Source organism: Lagopus leucura, unplaced genomic scaffold (genome assembly GCF_019238085.1).
Source record: "Lagopus leucura isolate 7727_CA_CO unplaced genomic scaffold, USGS_WTPT01 Super-Scaffold_73, whole genome shotgun sequence".
NCBI lineage: Eukaryota > Metazoa > Chordata > Aves > Galliformes > Phasianidae > Lagopus > Lagopus leucura.
In genome coordinates, this window is record NW_024962252.1 from 46,730,681 (window position 1) to 46,751,303 (window position 20,623).

The following is a 20,623-nucleotide window of genomic DNA, read 5'->3' on the forward strand; positions in this document are numbered from 1 at the left end:
TTATTATTATTATTATTATTATTATTATTATTATTATTATTATTATTTTGTGATGCTTCTGGAAATTCTATGGGGCATTACAAAACTTCCCAGCCCAATATGATATAGTTCTCACTTCACTGATGAGTTACATTGTTTTATATATGAAATTACAAAGAAATGAGAATTTGAATGTCTGATGTCATACTTCTTTGAATGAAAACTTTATACACTTCTTTCCACTGAGCTAAGAACTTAAAAGTATGTACTTGTGTATATTGTCACTTCTATTTGTATTTATTAGTGCTTTAATTTACATTTCTCTTTGTCTCTTTTCTCTGCTTTCTTAAACCTTGATTCCATCAGAAATTTTATAGGAGAATGAATAAATATTTTTTTAATTATAGTAAAGAATGCAACTTTATATAATTTGCCATATGGGAGACCTCAAGTTCTTCAGAAAGAAAGCACCTACTGCCTCCTTCCCCATCATCAGTATGTGAGTGGATACAGTCATGATATCTGGATGCCACTATGGACTGCGTACACTGTGACTAATCCTGTAGGTTATCAGATATTAGTATAATTCACAAATGTGTAAATAAGGTGGACTGAAAATGTTCATTCATGAGGAATTCTGGTTAAAGACTGATGGATATCATGCGACTGAGGCCTTTATTTCCGAAAAGCAGACTAATGCAATGATGCATGTTTCCTATAGAAAGAATACGAAAGAATAAATGTAAATCAAGGAGTACAAAGAGGCACAAGAGGGTCTTTCCTTTTTTTTTTTTTCTTTTTTAATTTGAACCAATCAAAATGGGCAGTGTTCTAAAATGCAATCGGAGTGTTTAACTTCTGTAAAAATGCGAAGAAATTAAATAGCAGGTAATTGAGTATGGAAAAAGAAAACACAATTACATACGGAACACATGCTTTGATATTTTATATGATGCTATATATTGTAATATATGATGCATTATATTGTAAAATATAATGTTTTAGAAACAGTTACGCTGATTAGCATCACTTTTTACCAATTCTTAGGTTGTGTGTATGTTAACGTATCTCAGTGGAAATTACTGAAGCTAGTCAGTAAAATTTACTCTGGTTTTATTTAACTCTTTAGAAACTCAGATTCTTATTATCAAGACAGAGTTTTCAGATGCTACAATGTGGTGATATTGTCATCTTTATATATTCACTGCTTCTCAGCGGGATGTGATATCAAGTTTGTATTTCCATAAAAGGGATGAATGACCCAAAGTCGTCATTTGTTTTTGCCTAAGGTGAAACTTTACTCCTTCTGCTATAGTTTTACATGCCGCGTGAAGATTTTAGGGAATTACCTAAAAACAGAAAAAGAGGAAAAACACAAGGCAGAGAACATCAGCATCCATTGCTTACCCTGACTTGATTCATTCTGAAAACAGAAGATTCAATGAAGGCCATTTGAGAGAGTTAAAAACATACGGAGCATTATGTTGACCACAACCGTGGGTGTAATACTTTTTCTTTTTTTCCCTTTTCACAGGAAAGCACATCTTCTCTTCCTCCCACTGTTTCAGACTGTCTGCGGGCTGATGTTAGAATCCCCGTTGCTCATAGCCAAAATTGTTCCAACTACCCAGAAGGGCTGGACTTGACCTATGGTTTCCTCTACCCTCCCAGTGAGCACTGTTCTTTTTATAGCTGGAGTTTAGAAAGTCTTAATCAGCTGGATGTGGGTTTATGTTTAAACATATAACCAAACACCAAAGCAAACTTCTTTGGATCAGCATGTTGGGCAGAAAAAATGTTTCCAGTGTTTGTAGACTCACCAAAAGCTAGACAACAGCTCCTTGCATCTAAATATTTTTGGCTTAGAGCATTTAGGTTTTTTTTTTTATTTTTTTTTGGAACAGCTTGATTGTGATAACAGGTTTGAAAGGTGTAAATGGTTGGAATGAAAAGCTGTCTGTCTTTCCCTGTGTGAATATTCCTTTCCTATTGCCAAATTTGATAATGATTGCATTGAATAGACTATGTAAAAAATTTGAAGATACTAAATATGCAGAAGGATTATACAACCATGCTCAGATGTCTACTTAATTACAAATTGATAGAAATCAGATAGTCCTTGCACAGAACCTTTGCCAGCATATTACAAAGGTACTGCACCATTTGTTGTATTTCAGAACATACTTTTTTTCTGGGGAACTAACTTCATAGGTAAAGGAAATTAAAAGAAAATTAATCTCATGAAAGTAGAATAGCTTGGAAGTTATAATAGCAATAAATACAGGGATATTGTGCTCTAATGGTTCCTACTCTGTGAGCAAATAAACTAAAATTATTCTGTAGAGTATTAAATTTCTTGTAAATTTCTTGGGGTAAGAAAATTTATTGTTTAACTGTCATTGGTGTTTGTCATAATTATGATGGAAGTCTAACACAATATGCTTCAGACATAAATGTATTTGTATATAGTTTCACATACTTAGTGTCATAGAATCGTTTGAGTTGGAAGGAAGCCCCAAGGTCACCTAATCCAACTCCCCTGCATTAAACAGGAAATGTTCTGTTTTCTTCAGAATAGAAGGAATTATAAATGTTATGAAATGTATAATGATTAAACAACACGTACCTGCAACTTATAGTGATATCTATCAGATTTGTCTTTGTCTAGTATCTCATTAATGCACACTTTGCTCTTTTACATAGATTTCAATTCATCTGCACTTGAACAATATGATGCCTTACTCACCAGCAACATTGTTCCCATGTATAGAGCTTTTAAAGGTAGGATCCAAGATTTTGATTAAATTTGATTAATTGCCTGTAAATGTAGCTCTGGATTTTGGATAGCTGTGACAAGGACTTAAAAGCATTAATTTGTAGCCTTCAGTATATCCAGGTCTCATGCAAATGTATACAAAGCTTTAAAAATCAGATTTATAATATTTTAAATGCACTTATGTAAACTATTGTTTTTTTTTGTTTGTTTGTTTTTTAGTGTTTATAAACCTACCAGCCCTCCGAACTCATGTTTGTTTTTTTTTTTGCCTTCATAACTATTCAGTTTCATTAGCTTAGAATATACAAGTTGTATTTGCTCAAATAACATGTTTAAATAAGCTGAATTGCCAGTGATATTTTATGTGAGTGCTGTAGAGTTACACTAGCCCTCAGGTGGTAAATATTTCATACTCAAAGTCATTATCTTGGATTCTATCAATTGACAGTTGTGGGTGCTAGCAGATAGGCCAGAAATAAATGGCCTCTCAGCTTCAGAATTGCATCTTTGTCTTCAGATCAAATGCATTAGCTATGGTAGTGCAGGAGCTTGCACAGGTGTGATAGTATTTACCATAACTCTTTAAAAGGTGAGAGAGTACAGTCCATACTTTCTAATGAAATCCAAACTGTGTGTGAAGATTTGTTTTTACAGGCATTTTAGTTTAAATTTTTTTTGTGTTACAGGTAAGTAACAAAAAGGCACAGTGTTCCTTTTTTTCTTCTTTTTTTTTTAGTGGTGAAGTAACTGATTTTAAATTAAATATGCTTGTATTTTCTTTCATTTGCAGACATATGGGACTATTTCCATGATGAACTTCTTCAGAAGTATGCTAGAGAAAGGAATGGAGTAAATGTTATCAGTGGTCCAGTGTTTGATTACAATTATGATGGCCATTTTGATACTCTTGATGAAATTACACAGTAAGTACATGGAAAATTCAAATGATGAGTTATTTCCTGCTGTACACAAACAAAATATTTTCATGAAGAACAAAAAAGCAAGTATCAAGGAGAATTGAATCTTCCCTTTATAATGATAATTCCACCGTTCCTCATGCAGTAATAGCAAATTATCTTGCAAGCAGGTGTAATACTATAGAAACTGAAATTCCAGTAAAGAGAGAGAAAAAAAAAAAAAAAGAAGTTATATGTGTAGCAATCTACATTTGTACGGATATGGGCCAATATTTGCTTCCCAAGTTAATGCCTACATTTTTTGGCTTCTCTAGCACAAATACTGGGAGAATATGTAAATACACAGAAGACGCGTCTACAATTGTCTTGCTTTTATGCTATACTGTCTCAGCTGTTTGTAATTTCTCCCAGTTTTCTCAAACTGTGTTTTACCAAAGATCAGTTTTGTGTCTTGGATGCATTCACTGAATCATATCACTGAGCAAGTAACACATAATATTCCTGAGTGGTATTTTTACATAGCTTACACAGTTGGAGGTCCAACAAGTTCTAGATAGCTTTTAATGAACTTTGGTAGCATAACAAAATACATTTTAAAATTCAAAAGTGTGTAGAAAAAGGACTAAAGGAAGACTTATGTAAAGCAGAATTCTGTGAAGTAGAAATATTAAGAGCAAATATTTATGCTAGTGAATGGTGACAGGAGGAGGAAAAACAAAACAAACAAACAAACAAAACGAATAAGAGCAAACAATTTGAATTGTGCCAAATATAGGGAATATATCTTTTGACAGTAAGAACACGTAAGCAGTAGACAACTGCTGGGAAATCTGCACTGCTGAATCTGTCATTGGAAATGTTTTATTCAAGGCTAGACTTAATACCACATCTGTCAAAAATGGTTTGAGAATGGGAAAATCTCAAACTCTGCCACGAAGTAGGAGGTTGCAAGGGAGGAGAGACTGGAACTTCCTTCCAAGCAGAAAGCTGTAATACCCAGTCAACCACATAATTTTGTCTACAGTTTTGAACAAGCTTATTTTATTCAGCATGTTAGTCAGTCATACTAAGCAGAATAATGGTTTCACTGATGGTGTTTGGTTAAATCTTGAAGAAATGCAGCAAACTCAGGAAGCTCCTCAAAAGTTTATACACAAAAGTGGCCATGTCAACAGAACAACCAACAAATTGAATAAATACGTTCTGAATTAGGAATCCTAAACTGGTAGCTATGTCATCATTCCACAAGTCATCATTCTGGCATTGCTTGCTGACAAGAACCTGAGGCTCATCTTTTCTCTCTTCTGTTTAGTTTAGTGTGGTAAAGTTCTTAATGTAATGAAGGGCACATGTGACATCCTTATCAAGCACCATCCAGATGCAGAGATCTCTGACTTTGGCAAAATAGACTGCTGAGCTAATTCTGTCATTTTCACATTGAAAACAGTGCTTGTGGCAAAAAGACTAATCCATGCATGTTTGGCTGTTCATGAAACAAATACTGAACTGTGAGTCTCTTCAGGTGTTAATTTAAATTAAAAAAAAAAAAAAAAAAAAAAAAAGTGATAAAATACTGAAAGATCTATGCTAAGATGGGTTTTATAAAACACTAGCAGCATCAATGGTTTTTATACTTGATATCCAGATAAATTTCTTAACTAGTGTTTATTTTGTAGGCATGTAAACAACACACAAATCCCTGTCCCAACCCATTACTTTGTGATTCTGACCAGCTGCAAGAACACATCCTATACTCCACTGAACTGTGCAGGCTCCTTGGATGCTTTGTCCTTCATCATTCCTCATCGACCTGACAATACTGAAAGCTGCGCTGTAAGTATAGTTTTATATTCCTGTGTGCAAATGAGCTTTGTGAACTGATTTTCTGTGCAATTCTGAACAATTATCTGGAAAATCTTTAGATGTCTGAATATTTAACTGATTCATTCCCATGAGCCGAGAATGAATTGATAGCTAGGGATGAAGCTCCAGAAAAGGTAGCAGGAAACATAAGAGTTGTTTGAAGAAATGAGGGCTTGATTAGAAAACTTGGAAATATTGTCACCTGCGAGGGGAGTGAGAAGAGCTAACAGTAGCAGCATAGCCAGTCGTTTGATGAGAAAACTTTATGGAAGACTACAAGACAAACTTACTCCAGAGGTATTAGTGGTCTTAAAGTGTTTCTCTTTTCAAAGTAGTTAGAGGAATTTCTTCAGTCCTTTGTTCCACATATATAAAAAATTAGGCAGAAAGCAGTTAAAGTAGTTGAAAATCCTACTTGCCATTTCAGCATAGTTTTAACTCTGTGCTACTCTGGAGATGAAAGATTCCGGGACATCCATTTGGCTATTTAAATGAAAGGCTGCAAGGATATCTAAGAAATCCCCCCCCAAAAAAGTTCTACAAACTGAAGTCATTTAAAAGCCACTCTCTTGTTTGGTGGTTTTGCTAGACAATGACCAGTGCTTGCACGTTGTTCTTGTTTGCTTTGGCAGGATAACAGGTCGCCTTCTGAATGGGTTGAAGAAAGAGTTCAGGCCCATTCCGCTCGTGTTCGGGATGTGGAGCTGCTCACTGGACTTGACTTTTACCAGGAAAGACAGGAATCTGTCTCTGAGATCTTACAGCTAAAGACATTTTTGCCAATATTTGAGACTGAAATCAACTGAATTTCTGTTTAAAAAGTGCCAGTATTTGGAAGGAAGAAAATCAAAATGATTTAACTTTTACCTGAGTAAATATGAGGGAAATGTAACTACAGCACCTCATCAAGAAAAGACACATGTACAGCTAATTTCTTTTCTTTTCTTTTCTTTTCTTTTTTTTTTCATATTTCTGTTCCTTCAGTCAAGTGTTTTGTATAAACTGAATAAAAAAATTAACTAAAGTTATTTAAGTCATCTTGCTAAGCCAGAATTTCAAAACATAATATTTTAATGTTAATGAATGGACAAAAAAACCCCAACAACCCAATGCCTGTAACATGAACATGTGTAACATGTCGTTACTAAGCCAGATTTTCTAAATAGATAATATTTTAATGGTTTTAAAAACAACAACAACAACAAAAACTGTAACAAGAACATATTTTTTCATAGTAACCCCAGAATCGTCTACTGTATAGAAAATGTTCTTAGAATAGAATTGGAAAGTGAAACACTTTGGGAGGAATGTTTGTGTTTTTTCCCATGTGTTTATCAGTGAAGTTAAGGTTATCTCATGCTTGCATGCTCTGGAATGTTCTGAATTGCTTTTTCTCATCTATTAATCCACATGGATACTGCCATGTACTTAAAAAACATTCAGACTGACACAAAGTCTATATGTAATGGAAATGTCTTCTATGATTATCCACTGCCTTTTCCACTCATGTTAGTAAGTGGAATTATGCTAGTAAGAGCTGAAGTGAAATTAGAGCAATTGATCTGTGCATTCTTTACCCTTTAGAAATCTTAGAGAACAAGAAAAGGTAAAAGAAATGCTCTATCCAGAAGGGTTTTGTCTTGATATCTGTCTGTATTTGCAGTTTACTATCTGTATTTACAATTTACTATCTGTATTTACAGAGTAGACTGCCAGGCAATAACAAGATATTTGTGTTTATTTTTAAAGAGTTAAACCTGAGACTAGAGCACAAAGTTAGTAGTGACATGCAACAAATAATCAGTGTTCCCTCCTGCAGTGACTTTATGGACACAGAATCTCTACCTCAGACTGCACTCTACACAAGTTAATGCTGTCTGCTGGTAAGTGGAGCAAGGCAGTGGAAATTCCCAGATCCTGCTATTACAGAATTACTTGCATTTTGAGCTGATTTTCCTCACTGGAAATGCTGCTAAATACAGGTGTGAATAACAGCATGTGATTGACCATTTGTCTGATTTATAGGTTCAGTAGGGCAGTTTTGAAGAAACATGTTAAGAGTGTTTCAATTTATAATTAATTCTAGACTGAATATGTATCCTTAAAAGAAGTTTTAGAAGACAAAAAAAAAAAAAAAAAAAAAAAAAAGTCAAGATCTGGGACCAAGGTGAAAATCCAGGTTTGAGTCTTTGGTTAAGTCATTGCACCATCTTTAATATGGAATTGTACTTCATTCAGCAGTGCAGAGGTATCTAGGTCTGTCCAACCAATTCAGGGACTGCTATTAAACTACAATGAAGAATGCAACTGATTTTTCACTCCACTGTAAATCATATTCTGAATGAATCTAGATAACACACAATGATTGAGGTATGTAATGTAACTATCCTAGAGTCATAGAGCACATTTGTGAGGTGAAGAGAAACAGAGTTTCTGAAGTTAATGATGTTTGGTATGTCTACATTAGCAGTTTAAATAGAACTGGTTTGATGTAACACTGTTGTGAGTTGGTATATTTAAATCCAGATTAATCACTGTCTCACCAGCCAAGGCAGATACAAGCTTCAGACAGCTCTGGCTCAATCATGAAAGCAAAATTCCAGGCTTTATGGACAGTTAGGTCTCAGTTATGTCTATCTGTAATGACATTAGCAATGAAATATTGCATTAAAGATTACCCAAACTTCTGAAAATTAGTTTTATCCATTTTTTCACACACAACAGGTACTGCACTTAAATAATGAATTCACTGTCTTCCTTCAAAAAAAAATATTTCAAATTCCTCTATTTCCTCCATCCCATAATAAATAAATAAATAAATGCGACAATCCATGCTGTGCTGCTGATATAAGCTGACTCCTGTGTGAAGGAGCTGACAAAAATTATCTTTATCATTTAATGTTGTGTAGCATCTAACACAACAAAGTCTTGATCACACATCTGGGTTTTACACAAACTGGTGCTGATGGAGCTGGAAGTTGCAGTTATTGTAAGAAGTCAAATATGGAAGCATTTTTTGCTGTAGTTATGTTTATTTTCTCTGCTGTTCATTCTGCTGTCATACTGCCTAAAACTCTTGATCATCTACAGCTAAAGATGGGAAGATTCAATTGGAATAACCAATAGAAAAATATCTTTAAGTTTGTGATCCTTAACCCTTTATCCTTTCTGTGGCGTTGACCTCTTGGTACTCTCAATATTGGTGTCCAGCTTTCTCAGTGACACCTCTGAGTGCAGTGTCACAGAGCTTCCATCACATCCCATGACATAAACGGTGCATTGGGTTCTGGGAGAACTCCCAGCTGAGAGTGAAATCTCTTGTAGGTAGGGTACAACATACAGTTTAGTTTACGATATAGAAATCTTGCAGCAAATAAGCACAATTTTTAGAATTTTCCCATTTATTTCTGTGCCTGGGTATTCTAAATGGAGCAAGTAGGCAAAATTTCATCTTGATGTGTACATCAATGCCAGTGCAAAAAGCACCTGAAACCTGTAACCTCAGGTAGGTACCTGTCAGTATCATAGAATCATAGAATCACAAGGTTGGAAATGATCTATAAGATCATCTAGTCCAACTGTCTCTTCATCACCATTGCCACCACAAGCACTAAACCATATCACGCAGCACGTCACAGAATCACAGAATCACAAGGTTGGAAATGACCTGCAAGATCATCCAGTCCAACCACCCTCCCATTCCTATCAGTGCCACAAGCTACTTAAACCATCTCTCATAGCTCCTCATCCAGGCGCCTCTTGAACACTACCAGGGACGGCGACTCCATCGATGATGGCGACGTCATCCAGATGCCTCTTGAACACTGCCAGGGGCAGCAGTATCCACATCTGAAACTATTTCAATAAATCAGCAAATGTTTTTAAATTACTACCAATGCAATTTGATTCTAGATAGCTTACAGATACACTGTGCAAAACTGATTATTGTAAGAAATCTGGATTTGATGATTTCTAATGACTTCAATGAGCTTTACATCAGGCTGGTGGAATGATGATGATTAAGGGAGACATATTTGGCCCTCTGTAACACCCTTCCATCACGCAAAGGGCTGCACATGGGAGAAAATGCAGACCTCCAATCCTGCAAGGGAAAATCATTGTTGCTTAGGCTTTGCAGACTTCAAAAATTTTAATGAGTTCATAAGCTTGCAAAAGCCATTTTGTTTAAATTTGAAAGTAAGTGAAATGCCTTATCCACTGATAGTAATTTATAAAAAAACACAACCTTTGTCAGTTCATAAGAAAACATTGAACACTATGAGCCTAGCTTTGCATTATCAGTAGAGGTATAGTGTGAACGTTATGTTTCTTCATTCAAAATTATTTTTGTAGATCTTCTTTTTCTAACAGAATTAATTCTGCAATCTTCATGGAGATGGAAATTAATTGCTGCCTCACACAGTATTCATATGCCACAAAAGCTGCAAACTGCAGCACAGTGGTTTGATCTTAAAAAAAATTATTAATTCAAATAACATTCGAGCTGCTTATATTTCATGTCTGTCATGGCTGGTTGTGCTGCCCCATTCTAACAGAATTTCAAAAGCAGTGAAAACAATGTAGGAAGACAGGACAAAGTAGGTGTCCACATAATGTATCTATACAACTGATCTATATGTTTGTTTTAATCAAGGCAGAGATTAAAACACAGAAACACTACAAGGAACAAAAATTTGATACACTAAAATCAGCATACAGCAAATATTTACTGTACTCTTAACCACTCTGTGTGTTCAGTGAACTAAGGAACAACGTTGTCTCTGAAAGTTTCAAACTTACCCTCTTTCCTAGGGGCTCTGGGTGTAACTTTCCAAAAAGGACAAACCCTTTGTTTCTGTATCTTTCACCCAGTTTTGAGAGACCTAATTATCAAGCTGGAGTGGAACAGATGTAAAGTATTCTGCTGTCTATAAAAACAGATATTGCTGAGACCCGGTTCTCATTGCTGACTTATGTGTGTGAAGTTGTAAATTCTGTAACGTGATTTACCACAGTCCGCTATAGGAGCAGAGGAACTAAACATTCCCACTGCCATTGAAAATCTGAACTTGGGAGGATTTGGTGGTTTACTTTTCTTATGCTGCTTTTCATTTTCAGTATTAGAACAAAACCTGTGAGCAAATATAGAAATGTGGCCCTACATGTAACCAGTGTTGTTGCTGCAGCAAGGCAGGGTGATAATGGATGAGAACAGGCAAGGGCAACACAGCCAACTTGGCTCCAGAAAAAAAACAGAAAATCACAGCTAGGGCAAGGAAAAGCTTAACAAACACTTCAACAAGGGCTACGGTGTTTCCCCTGCACTACGCCCTGGCTCCCAGCGACTGTCACCATATAAAGTACTTTTTTTTCTTTCTCCTTCATATTTATTAAAGAGTCTGCTGGCTTTTAGTCAGTACCTCCCTGAAGGCCACCTTCAAAGTCACATGCAGACATTTAAATGGCACAGAATGCTCTTGACTCCTTTCTTGGCCAATCTCCCTCAAGGAAAATAGACAGGGCTGTGTTTTTCAGAGTACCTCCCACAGTGCTCCTGCAGTGTCTCAGTGTCTGCACGTAGGGTAATGGGATTTATTTTTTTTTTAATATTCAAAACATAAAGCTGTGTTTATAAGTACAGATTTTTTTTCCGTCCTAACTGCGTAACTCCTGTGCAGTGCAGGAGTCCCTGCCCCTTTGGATTGCTGTCAGTGAGGAGGTGGGAAATCTATTGTGCATCCAGATCTGATGTCATGGAAGAAGAAAAGGCACCTGCCTCCCCTCAACCCAGCAGCACTTCCTTGCCCTGGAGACAGCCGGGATGACCTTCCTTACCATCATAGTCTGGAAGGAGCAGGAAATCTGAAGCCTTCCCAGTCCCTGCAGCAGTGATCAAATAACAGCGTTGTCCTCAGAAAAATGAAAATTGGTGGGAAAAACATGATTTTTTTTTTTTTTTTTAAATCAGCCAGGTGTATGATACAGGGCATTTTGGGGTTTGGAATCACCCAGACATGAAGTTGGTGGAGTCTTTAGCCAATGACCCGAATTACTTTTGAATGTATGTGAAGGAGACCTGGCAACAGATGTGCCAGGCAGCAGCCTGCTGTGCGGCTGCAGAGAAACAAGTTATTGGTTGGTGTCCCCACTTTGTTCACAGCTCTCTTAACAAAGGCTTTTCCATTTCCTTAAAAGAAAACATCCCAGCTTTTTTCCTAATTTTGCCCTTTAGCCACTTGTATTTTGCTCAGTAGGTTCCAAACAGGTTATCTGTGGTCATTCAGAAGGATTTCAGTGCATATGAAGACAATTTAACGTTTATCAGCACAAATTGAGCTGTGTCAGTCAGATGAAAATATAAACAGCTCTATTTGACCAACAATATACTCTTTATAATAGCTCTGGGAACCTCAGCCTTCCTGCTTTTCTCTTACAAACACATGCAGAACATAACACACAATACTGTCTTGAAGCTCAGGAATAACAGTCAGCTCTCTAGGGAATGAAAGAACATGGATGGGGAATTGCTGAGAAAATGAAGTTCTCAGAATGCTCCTTTTGCTTTGTGAGCAAGCCAGTGAATGTAATTTCCATTCATTCAGCTGTCCTCTTTGTGTTTTGTTTGTTTGTTTTTTCCATTGCTTTTTCTTTTCAAGGGAAAAAAAGCTGACGGATTTGTGTCTAACCACCAAAACTACAGCTGTCAATAGCACTTCTTTTCTCTCAAGAACATTTGAAGGATATTCCCATCAGCCGTGCATGCCAAAGGTGCTTTAGAATTGATAACTTCTTATAAATTTATATTCTCTTTTAGGCAATTTTTTTTTGCATTTTCTGTATCTGGGAGCATACTTTTATGCAGCAGCATGTTGCAAAGGGATTAGTTTGCAGCCTTGCTTTTCAGTCCTCACAAAGGGACATTGCTTACATCTTTTCTTCTAGACAGTTCAAATTCTTCTTAGGGTTTTTTTTAAGGTTATGGATACCAGATATTTCCATAGCACTACCAAGCGTTTCAGGTCAGTTTCTGGTTACAAGGAAGAAGGTCTGCAGACTTACGGGAAAGGTGATTTCAAACTGTTCTTACTTAAATTAGTTCCACAGAATGAGAAATCCTGCCTCATTTTCTTTCCACCATTATACGTTAGATCACAGTTTTTGTGGCATTTCAGTTAATCTTATAAGCAGCACTTAGTTTTAGCTGCATATCCTTAGGAAATGCAGATGATATGGCCTACTATTTTCTAAAAATGCATCCTTATTTATGAAATAAAACTTTGCTGACAACTTTCCATTTCTGCTTGGAGTATCAAATGTGCTTCTGTTAGCCTGGCAGCAACTAATTGCCCGTAATCTCCATTCCTAAAGGCACAGCCACACGGCGGGGCAACAAACTGACCACCATCAGTTGGGAGATGAGTAAAGAGGAGGCAGTGAGGCTTCTATCAAAGAATGATGGTTACTTACAAGTAAATGTGATTGTATGAGAGGTACTATGAAATTTCTATGTTTACATAGTATATGGGTTACAAAAGCATATTGTCCTTCTTTTAAAATGTTCCTCACATGCAGAAGAGAAGATAAACAACCTAGAACTCTCAAAAATTGTAATTATTAAAATCTACCATGTGCTAGAATACCTGTACACAGGCAATGTGAAAACTTTCTAGAGACAGAAATTAAAATAGAATAAAAGACTTCTGTGTCTTGCACAAGACAAGCTGTGTAAAGGTAGAAGGCAGAAATCAGTACTTGCTGTTAGTTAGTTGTGGAAGTTCTTTTCCAGAGATAAAAACTGAATGTAAGCATTGTATTCAGCCCTGCAGAGAAGGACCTGGGGATCCTGATGGATGAAAAACTTAATATGAGCCAGCAGTGTGCTCTTGCAGCTTGGAAAGCAAATGGTATCCTGGGCTTCATTAGAAGAGGGGTGGCCAGCAGGGACAAGGAGGTGATTGTCCCTCTCTACTCCACCCTCGTGAGGCCCCATCTAGAGTACTGTGTCCACCTCTGGAGCCCCCAGTACAAGAAAGACAGAGAGCTGTTGGAGAGGTCCAGAGGAGAGCCACAAAGATGATCAGGGGACTGGAGCACCTTCCCTATGAGGACAGGCTGAGGGAGCTGGGCTTGTTCTGCCTGGAGAAAAAAAGGCTGCGGGGGGACCTCATTGCAGCCTTTCAGTACCTAAAAGGAGCCAACAGACAGGAGGGGAATCAACTCTTTGAAAGGGTAGATAACAGCACGACAAGGGAAGATGGTTTTAAGGTGAGGGAGGGAAGATTTAGGTTGAATGTCAGGGGGAAGTTCTTTACAGAGGGAGTGGTGAGGTGCTGGAACAGGCTGCCCAAAGAGGTTGTGGATGCCCCGTCCCTGGAGGTGTTCAAGGCCAGATCGGATGGGGCCCTGGGCAGCCTGGTCTAGTATTAAATGGGGAGGTTGGTGGCCCTGCCTGTGGCAGGGGGGTTGGAGATTCATGATCCTTGAGGTCCCTTCCAACCCTGGACGTTCTGTGATTCTACGATTCTGATTGATTGCTGTGAAAATCTGATCCCAGTGAAACACAACTGATGAATAATATAAAGGTCAACAGGAGATGTCAAAATGTTTGATTTCTGGAATATCTTGGGAGCTTTATGAATTCTGATGTAAGAAAAATCATATTTCTTCACGAGAATTGATTTTGTATTTTCTGTAATAGGCTTATATACTGTAATAGATGCAAAGCAACTGCAGAGAAAAATAACACTGACAGGCTTTGTATGTTCTGGATAAGATTTCTGTTTTATGAATCACTCAATCCACAGTCTATTTCTTGTCAACGAAGTGGCACAGCATTCTGCACAGCTATAGCATGGGATAATGATATCTGGGATATGGCACACCAGTATGTTATTTATGCCCAGGGACTTTCCTGTGTGACGTTTTTGATTGTTTACTGAGGTTTGAGGTTATACTGAAGAAAACAGTGATTTCCTTTTGGCCTCTGATAATCCATCTGTGTTTTAATTGCTCAGTGTCATTTGTAAATTGCTTTCAACTTCTACATACCACTTTTCAAACAAATGAGATGTTCCATGTTCGTTGATGTTTATCCCAGCACAAATACAGACTGGCAGAGAATGAATTGAGAGCAGCCTGGAAAATGGCATGACTGTCATTGGTGGCATTTCTCCTTCCTGTACTGCTTGTAATTGTCAGAAGCTAAGCAGCCTGTTAAATGTTTGTCCTCATGACCTCCAGAGGTAAGTGTTGTAAGTAAAGACACAGCAGAGCCAATGCAAGACTTGCTAATGCACAGTGATAATAGATTTTTGTTGCTGCTTAATAGGTGAAGGTGACTTCAAACTGTAAGGGAACATTGTAATTCCAGTTACTGAAGTGGTGACTTCATTTAGAACAGAAGCAAAGGAAGACCCTGGCTATGACATGGAAAATAAAGTCCTTGCATTCTTACTTTTACGACTTATTAAATAATAAATTATTTTAAAATTGTTAAACAGAGGAAACGCATGAACGGAAAGAGTATAAATCACTTTTTCTAGGAGTGATCAGTGATGAAGAGCAGAGCAAGGAAAAAAAGAGCTATCTATGCTACAGAACAATGCTGGTAATTAAAATTATATACAAATTTACTAGCAGTAGATTCCAGCTGGAAATCAGAAGAAAGGTTCCCACCAGTAAGATTCTGTAACAGCTACCCACTGGAAGTTGCAAGGAAAAAAACAAGAGAGAGCTTGGTCAATATATGAATCAGCTTGAATTACAAAATTAGCCATGAAAGCAGGGAACTGCCTCAGTGACTCAGATTGGATCTGTGTTCTTTTCCTCAATGAATAACATCTGAGTAAAAAAGCATCTTTACCATAAAAAGTTAATGCAATTTTGACTCACCAAACAGAGCTCAAGGTTATTAATGGAGATAACATAGAGATTCCTGATAGCCAGGAACTTGAGAAATTTATCTGAATTTATTGCAATTTTTAAAAAGTACCTGTGCTTCCAGGATTTCTGTGAATACTGATTATGCTGCCACTTCAGCAGCTCAAACTGCCTTTCTGCTTTCATTGCACATGAATTATCATTCTGAGCACTTGGATAGGAATACTGTTCCCTTCTTGATTTCCTTCGGCTGTGTTTGTGAGGTGGAAAGTATGTTTGTGAATGGCTGAAGGAAAAAGTTGGAGCGATAGGACAAGAGAGTGTCCTTAATTTCAGGGTTGGAGTTGCAATGCAGCTCATAAATATCTCCTTACAGTATTAAATTTAGTGACTGTTTTGCACAGCATCTCTAAAAACTGCACAGAGGGAGTCTCTCTGAAATGTGATGACAGGAGATGTCGTGCTTAGCCAGAGAAAATACCTGTACAGAGTGCCTTTGACTAGTTAGGGAAAAAGGGCACAGATAGAGTTGGTCAGTAGAAGCTAATAAGACTTAGTTCTTTTATATGTTGTTGTTGTCCTAAATTAGTAAGCCCACTGAAATTAAATCATTTTGCAGAGTCTGACTTTGCTTTAAGTGGCATCCCAACACAACCTTGTCAGCCAAACAGTTTTCAGAGTAAGGTTGGGTGCTGACATAACATACCTGTGACTCCTTTTTCAGGATTTCTTTGAGCAGGCAAACAACTCACTGAGTCACAGCTGACAGCCACTTCACTGCACTGCTGGCTGAAATGACAAAATCCGTAGTTTGGACCAGCTGTAGGCACAAGCTTGATGCTAGATTTTGTGTGTGTCAACAACTGATCTGCTACCCGCCTTGCTTTTTTTCCATTTGATTGCTCTCTCCATTTGAAAGATGGCTATGACCTGGTGCAGACTGTGAGAATGCCTGAAGTTCTAAAAATTCTCCAAAGATAGGAAATTTATTTCCAGTGAAGTATTTCTACCATGAATTTCCTCTTCAGCTTGTCCAGAAACCCATGCAGTTGTCCTCAATTTCTTTCCCACGATCACATCCTAACTCTTCATAAGAGAAGTATTAGAAGGAACATATATAGAGGCTGTGGTGAGTCTGCCTGACTGAAAAAAGCTCAGACACATGGTGGAGATGGTGGTAGTTACTGAATGTGCTCAGAAGTTTTAATTGTGAACAAGCTGTCCTTCAGGTCATACCCATTTATATTCACTAAAAGCAGAGTCAGTCAGAAGATGGAGATGAAATGCAGGAGACCAAAGGAAATCATATCAAATCATCTAAATGTGAGAGCTGATTGACTAAATGACTATTATGTGACTAAATGGGTCCCTGCTTCTTCATAGTTTTGCTTGCAGCATGCAGCTGTTAGTCACTATTCATCAGCAGAATTTTTTCACTAGTTACTGAAGAGTACTCAGCTGTTATACTGGGCAGTTGCAAGGCATGTCTGTAGGAGAGCTTGCACACTTCTATAATAGTTGAAAAAAACCCACGTAGTTTTCTGCATTTCTGTCCACCTCTCAGTTATCTACATATCACCAGTGACCTTGTAAAGAACATCAGAGGCAAACTGCTCTACATGTTTGACCTGATGTATAAACTAAAACTTATATGCTGGAGCTTTGAATTTTTACTTTGTAAAGGGGAAGAATAACTAGATTTATTGCCCTGTTGCTTTTGTAAAAAGACTGTTCCAAATATTTTTCATATAAGCATTGCAAACGCTCAGTATTTATGTAGTTCACAGGGTACAATTAATGCTTGCTTATCTCTCTCTGCTGTTTCTAAGAAGACAGATTTCTGGCATGTACATTGAGACTTTAAGATAATATGCAGAAAGGAACACAGTAATATTTTTCTTGCATCTTCTCATCCTATTCATTATAATTTAGCTTCCAGTGGAGAAGCTACACAACAGTAATATTTGCTAACATGTAGGTTTTTGTTTGTAAACAAACTATGCGATGAGCAAAGTACAAGTGGATTTTGACAAAGTACAGTCTGAACAGAGGACTGTTGGCATTGCTGGAACTGGTCACTGGTGCTTGGGATTCACCTAACATTATACCTTCTTATCCAGTGCCAATTGGTTTTTCATTTCTGAGGCTGGTAGTTTTGGTGAGAGACCAGGCCACGGTGGAAGTCCCAGGTGTCAATTTGATCCTGTACAAGTAGGCCTTCTTATCATGTCAATCCTCCACATTGGTCTCAGAGGTACTGAGTTGGATTCTATATGCTAGAGAGAAGCAAGTTTTGAAATGGGACAGGTATGATGCTCTGGCTCCATACACTGTGTTAGTCAATAGCTTCAAACCTCACTGGGGAAATTTAGTTATAAAGAATTGTTCTAAAAGCCTGAGAAATGTCTCTGTAAGGCACTTGGAAAAGAAACTATGGCTAGTCTAAAATAGTCTATGATGATTAATGGGATTCCGTAATGCAGATTAGATTTTCAACAGAATCTCATTAGATACTCCCATCTCATTAGAAACTCCCAGTGTTCTCTAAAAATACTAAGAAGCACATGGATATATGCCCAAAATTTTTCTTTTTTCCTAATTATTTGCATATTTTTTTTCCAAAAGCCCAGGGGGCAGGTTAGATTGCTAAATCATAAAAATGTAGTAAATAACTTCTGATTGTCTATTAAAACACATCATATGAAATTCCTTGTCCAATGTCTGTTCTATATGGAGAACAATTCGAAGTAATCTCTGGAGGTTCTTTTAAGTTGGCCAGATTAAAAACATGACTTAAGGTTGAATATATATGAAGATCTTGCCTAGCTGTTAGATGAATAGTTATCTGTATCTCACAAGGCATTACTATGAGTGAACTTGTTGCCATTGAACACTATAATCTTTACTGACACTGGACAAGTGGTAACTAACAAGGAAGAGCCTCAACACAAATGCTCTGCCATCTTCATAATGACAACTCTCACTAATTTTCAGATGCTTGCTCTATGAATTGAAGAAAAGAGTAAGTACAAGGGTGACCAAGTGCAAGGTCCCAGTGGTGAATTACACCCTCAAAGCATTATAGGAAGGTACCTTCTAAAGACAAGCTATTCTGCAGGAGTTGAAATGGTTAGCATGAGACAATCTGATTTACCAATAACTTGTAAACTATGTGTCCAAGGAATCTTGTACACATCTTGCCCTTGGAACTTTCCATGAAAAAAAAAACACCCAAACACAAATAAATCTTCACTAAAAATATATATTTCTTTCTGAGTGAAGGTAAAATGACTTTTAGACACCACTAACATCCTGGTTGAGTCAATTGAACATCCCTTAAAATGCATAATTTGGCCTGTTTGGAAGTGTTAGTTTTTAGATGGTGACAGTACAAACATCCTTACAAGAGTTGACTCTAAGTATATTTATTTTTGCCTCCATATCTTCTTACAAAAAGACAAATGAAGAAAAACAGTGAACTTTTGAACTTTTCTGTTGGAGTAGTTATTTGCTACACAAATTTCATACACTTATCTTTTGAAATGCATTCCTCTTTTTCAGCTTCTTAGTCCTAGCACAGAGAGCTCATATAGTCATCTGTCACTTGCACTCAGAGTCTTTGCATTGCATGTTCTACAGTGAGTGATGCTTAGCCAAGATTTACTGAGTGACACAAACTTTGTGTTTGTGCTGAACTACTGAGAGTCTGGAGACAAAGAAGGGTAGGCAAGGAAACCTATCATGGAAGGAAAATAGTGTATCTGACACTTTAAAATAATCTAGTTGCGCATATCCAGGGAATTGCAAGACTAGTTTAATGCAGACATATGAAAAAAAAAAAAAAAAAAAAAAAAAAGAGTGTTAACAATGGAAACAAATGATACGGAGTCTTATAAAGTAAGCTCTGCTTCTCAGAAGTAGAAGGAACCTTGCGTAAGCTTTAGTTCAAACTTGGAAGAATGTACTTCCTGGCATTCTCCACTAGTCTGAACTGGATATTTTTGTTCTGACACGTAACTGGAGAATTTTTTGGGCAGTCTCTTGGAGATGTCTGCATCTATGCCAGATGAAGTAGATGAGTTTTAGCAGTAGGAACTCTGCTAAAGATTTCAAACTTATTCTCAAAAAGAGAGGTAGGTGCAATGCACTGCTCTAGAACATCTAACTGCATCTTTGAGATCCTGAAAGATTAAAAAAAAAAATAAAATAGAATTGCTTAAACATGCACAATTTCCCTTTCCTGGTTGGCTTCTAGCCTAGGCCACGTCCCAGAAAATGGTCTCATTCTGACGCTTTTACCAGAGGCAATGTTGTGCATCCTGTTAAGCTTTTTATAAACATTTCTAAAGATCTGTTTTCAAGAATGCAGAGGAGGCAAACCATGGCCCTCCCCCCAAAAAATACTAAGATGCTCTCCATGAGTTTCCCTGTGTAGTATTTGGTTGTGGAATTCCAAAAGGAAGAAGCACAGGCTAGCTTGGTGACAAAGTAGAGTTGAAGAATTGGGATGAGCTCAGGTGATGATCACCTCCACTTAGATCCAGACTCATTTTGGAGACAAGAATGAACAAGAAACAGAGTTTCCCTGTTTTTCATCTGTGCAACAAGTCAGAAGAACAGAAACATAAAGGGTAAGCAAGACGTGGACCAGAGAGAAACTCAGGCTGATGTGGCAGTGTAATGAAACACATTTATTCCTGACAGTAAAAACACATAAAACCCTAAATTTGGTTGCTTATTTGCATCAAAAAATAGTTACTGTCTTCCTAGAAAAAAACTCCAAAACATTTTAGTCAGGCTATTTAGAGATTATTAAGAGCTCATGGTTTATTAAAGTTCTTGTACAGATGCTGTTTTTAAAGTGTTTAAGCTTTCACATGTGCTCTTCTTCTTCAATCTGTGAGGATTGCAAAACCAGATGTCCAGTTAACAACTATTTGTTGGTGGTACTGGTGTTATCCTGGAGCACAGAAACCCCACAGCTAACCAACTTACTTGGAAGCTTTATAGATGTCCTTTTATGGATGGGAAACTTGATCCCAACAACAAAATGTTTTCATTAGGTGTTTTGTTCTATCCAATCTGATATAATGCTTGCATGTACAGCACTGAAATTCAGATGATCGAGAAATAGCATCTGCAGCATTAAAAAACACACAGAACTCTCCTCTCCTCTCCTCTCCTCTCCTCTCCTCTCCTCTCCTCTCCT

At 37.3% G+C, this 20,623-nt stretch overlaps 1 protein-coding gene across 2 annotated transcripts in view; it reads left to right on the plus strand.

Moving 5' to 3' along the window:
- ENPP3 (ectonucleotide pyrophosphatase/phosphodiesterase 3) overlaps positions 1-8,209 on the plus strand; it is a 32,870-nt gene extending 24,661 nt beyond the window's left edge. For both annotated transcript variants that reach the window (XM_042893951.1, XM_042893953.1), the window contains 6 exons: positions 387-541; positions 1,514-1,649; positions 2,683-2,760; positions 3,546-3,678; positions 5,349-5,505; positions 6,168-8,209. In XM_042893951.1, the coding sequence (XP_042749885.1) occupies positions 387-541; positions 1,514-1,649; positions 2,683-2,760; positions 3,546-3,678; positions 5,349-5,505; positions 6,168-6,341 (833 nt within the window). In that variant the 3' untranslated portion in view covers positions 6,342-8,209. The remainder of the gene's footprint in view (positions 1-386; positions 542-1,513; positions 1,650-2,682; positions 2,761-3,545; positions 3,679-5,348; positions 5,506-6,167) is intronic.
- The last annotated feature ends 12,414 nt before the right edge of the window (positions 8,210-20,623 follow it).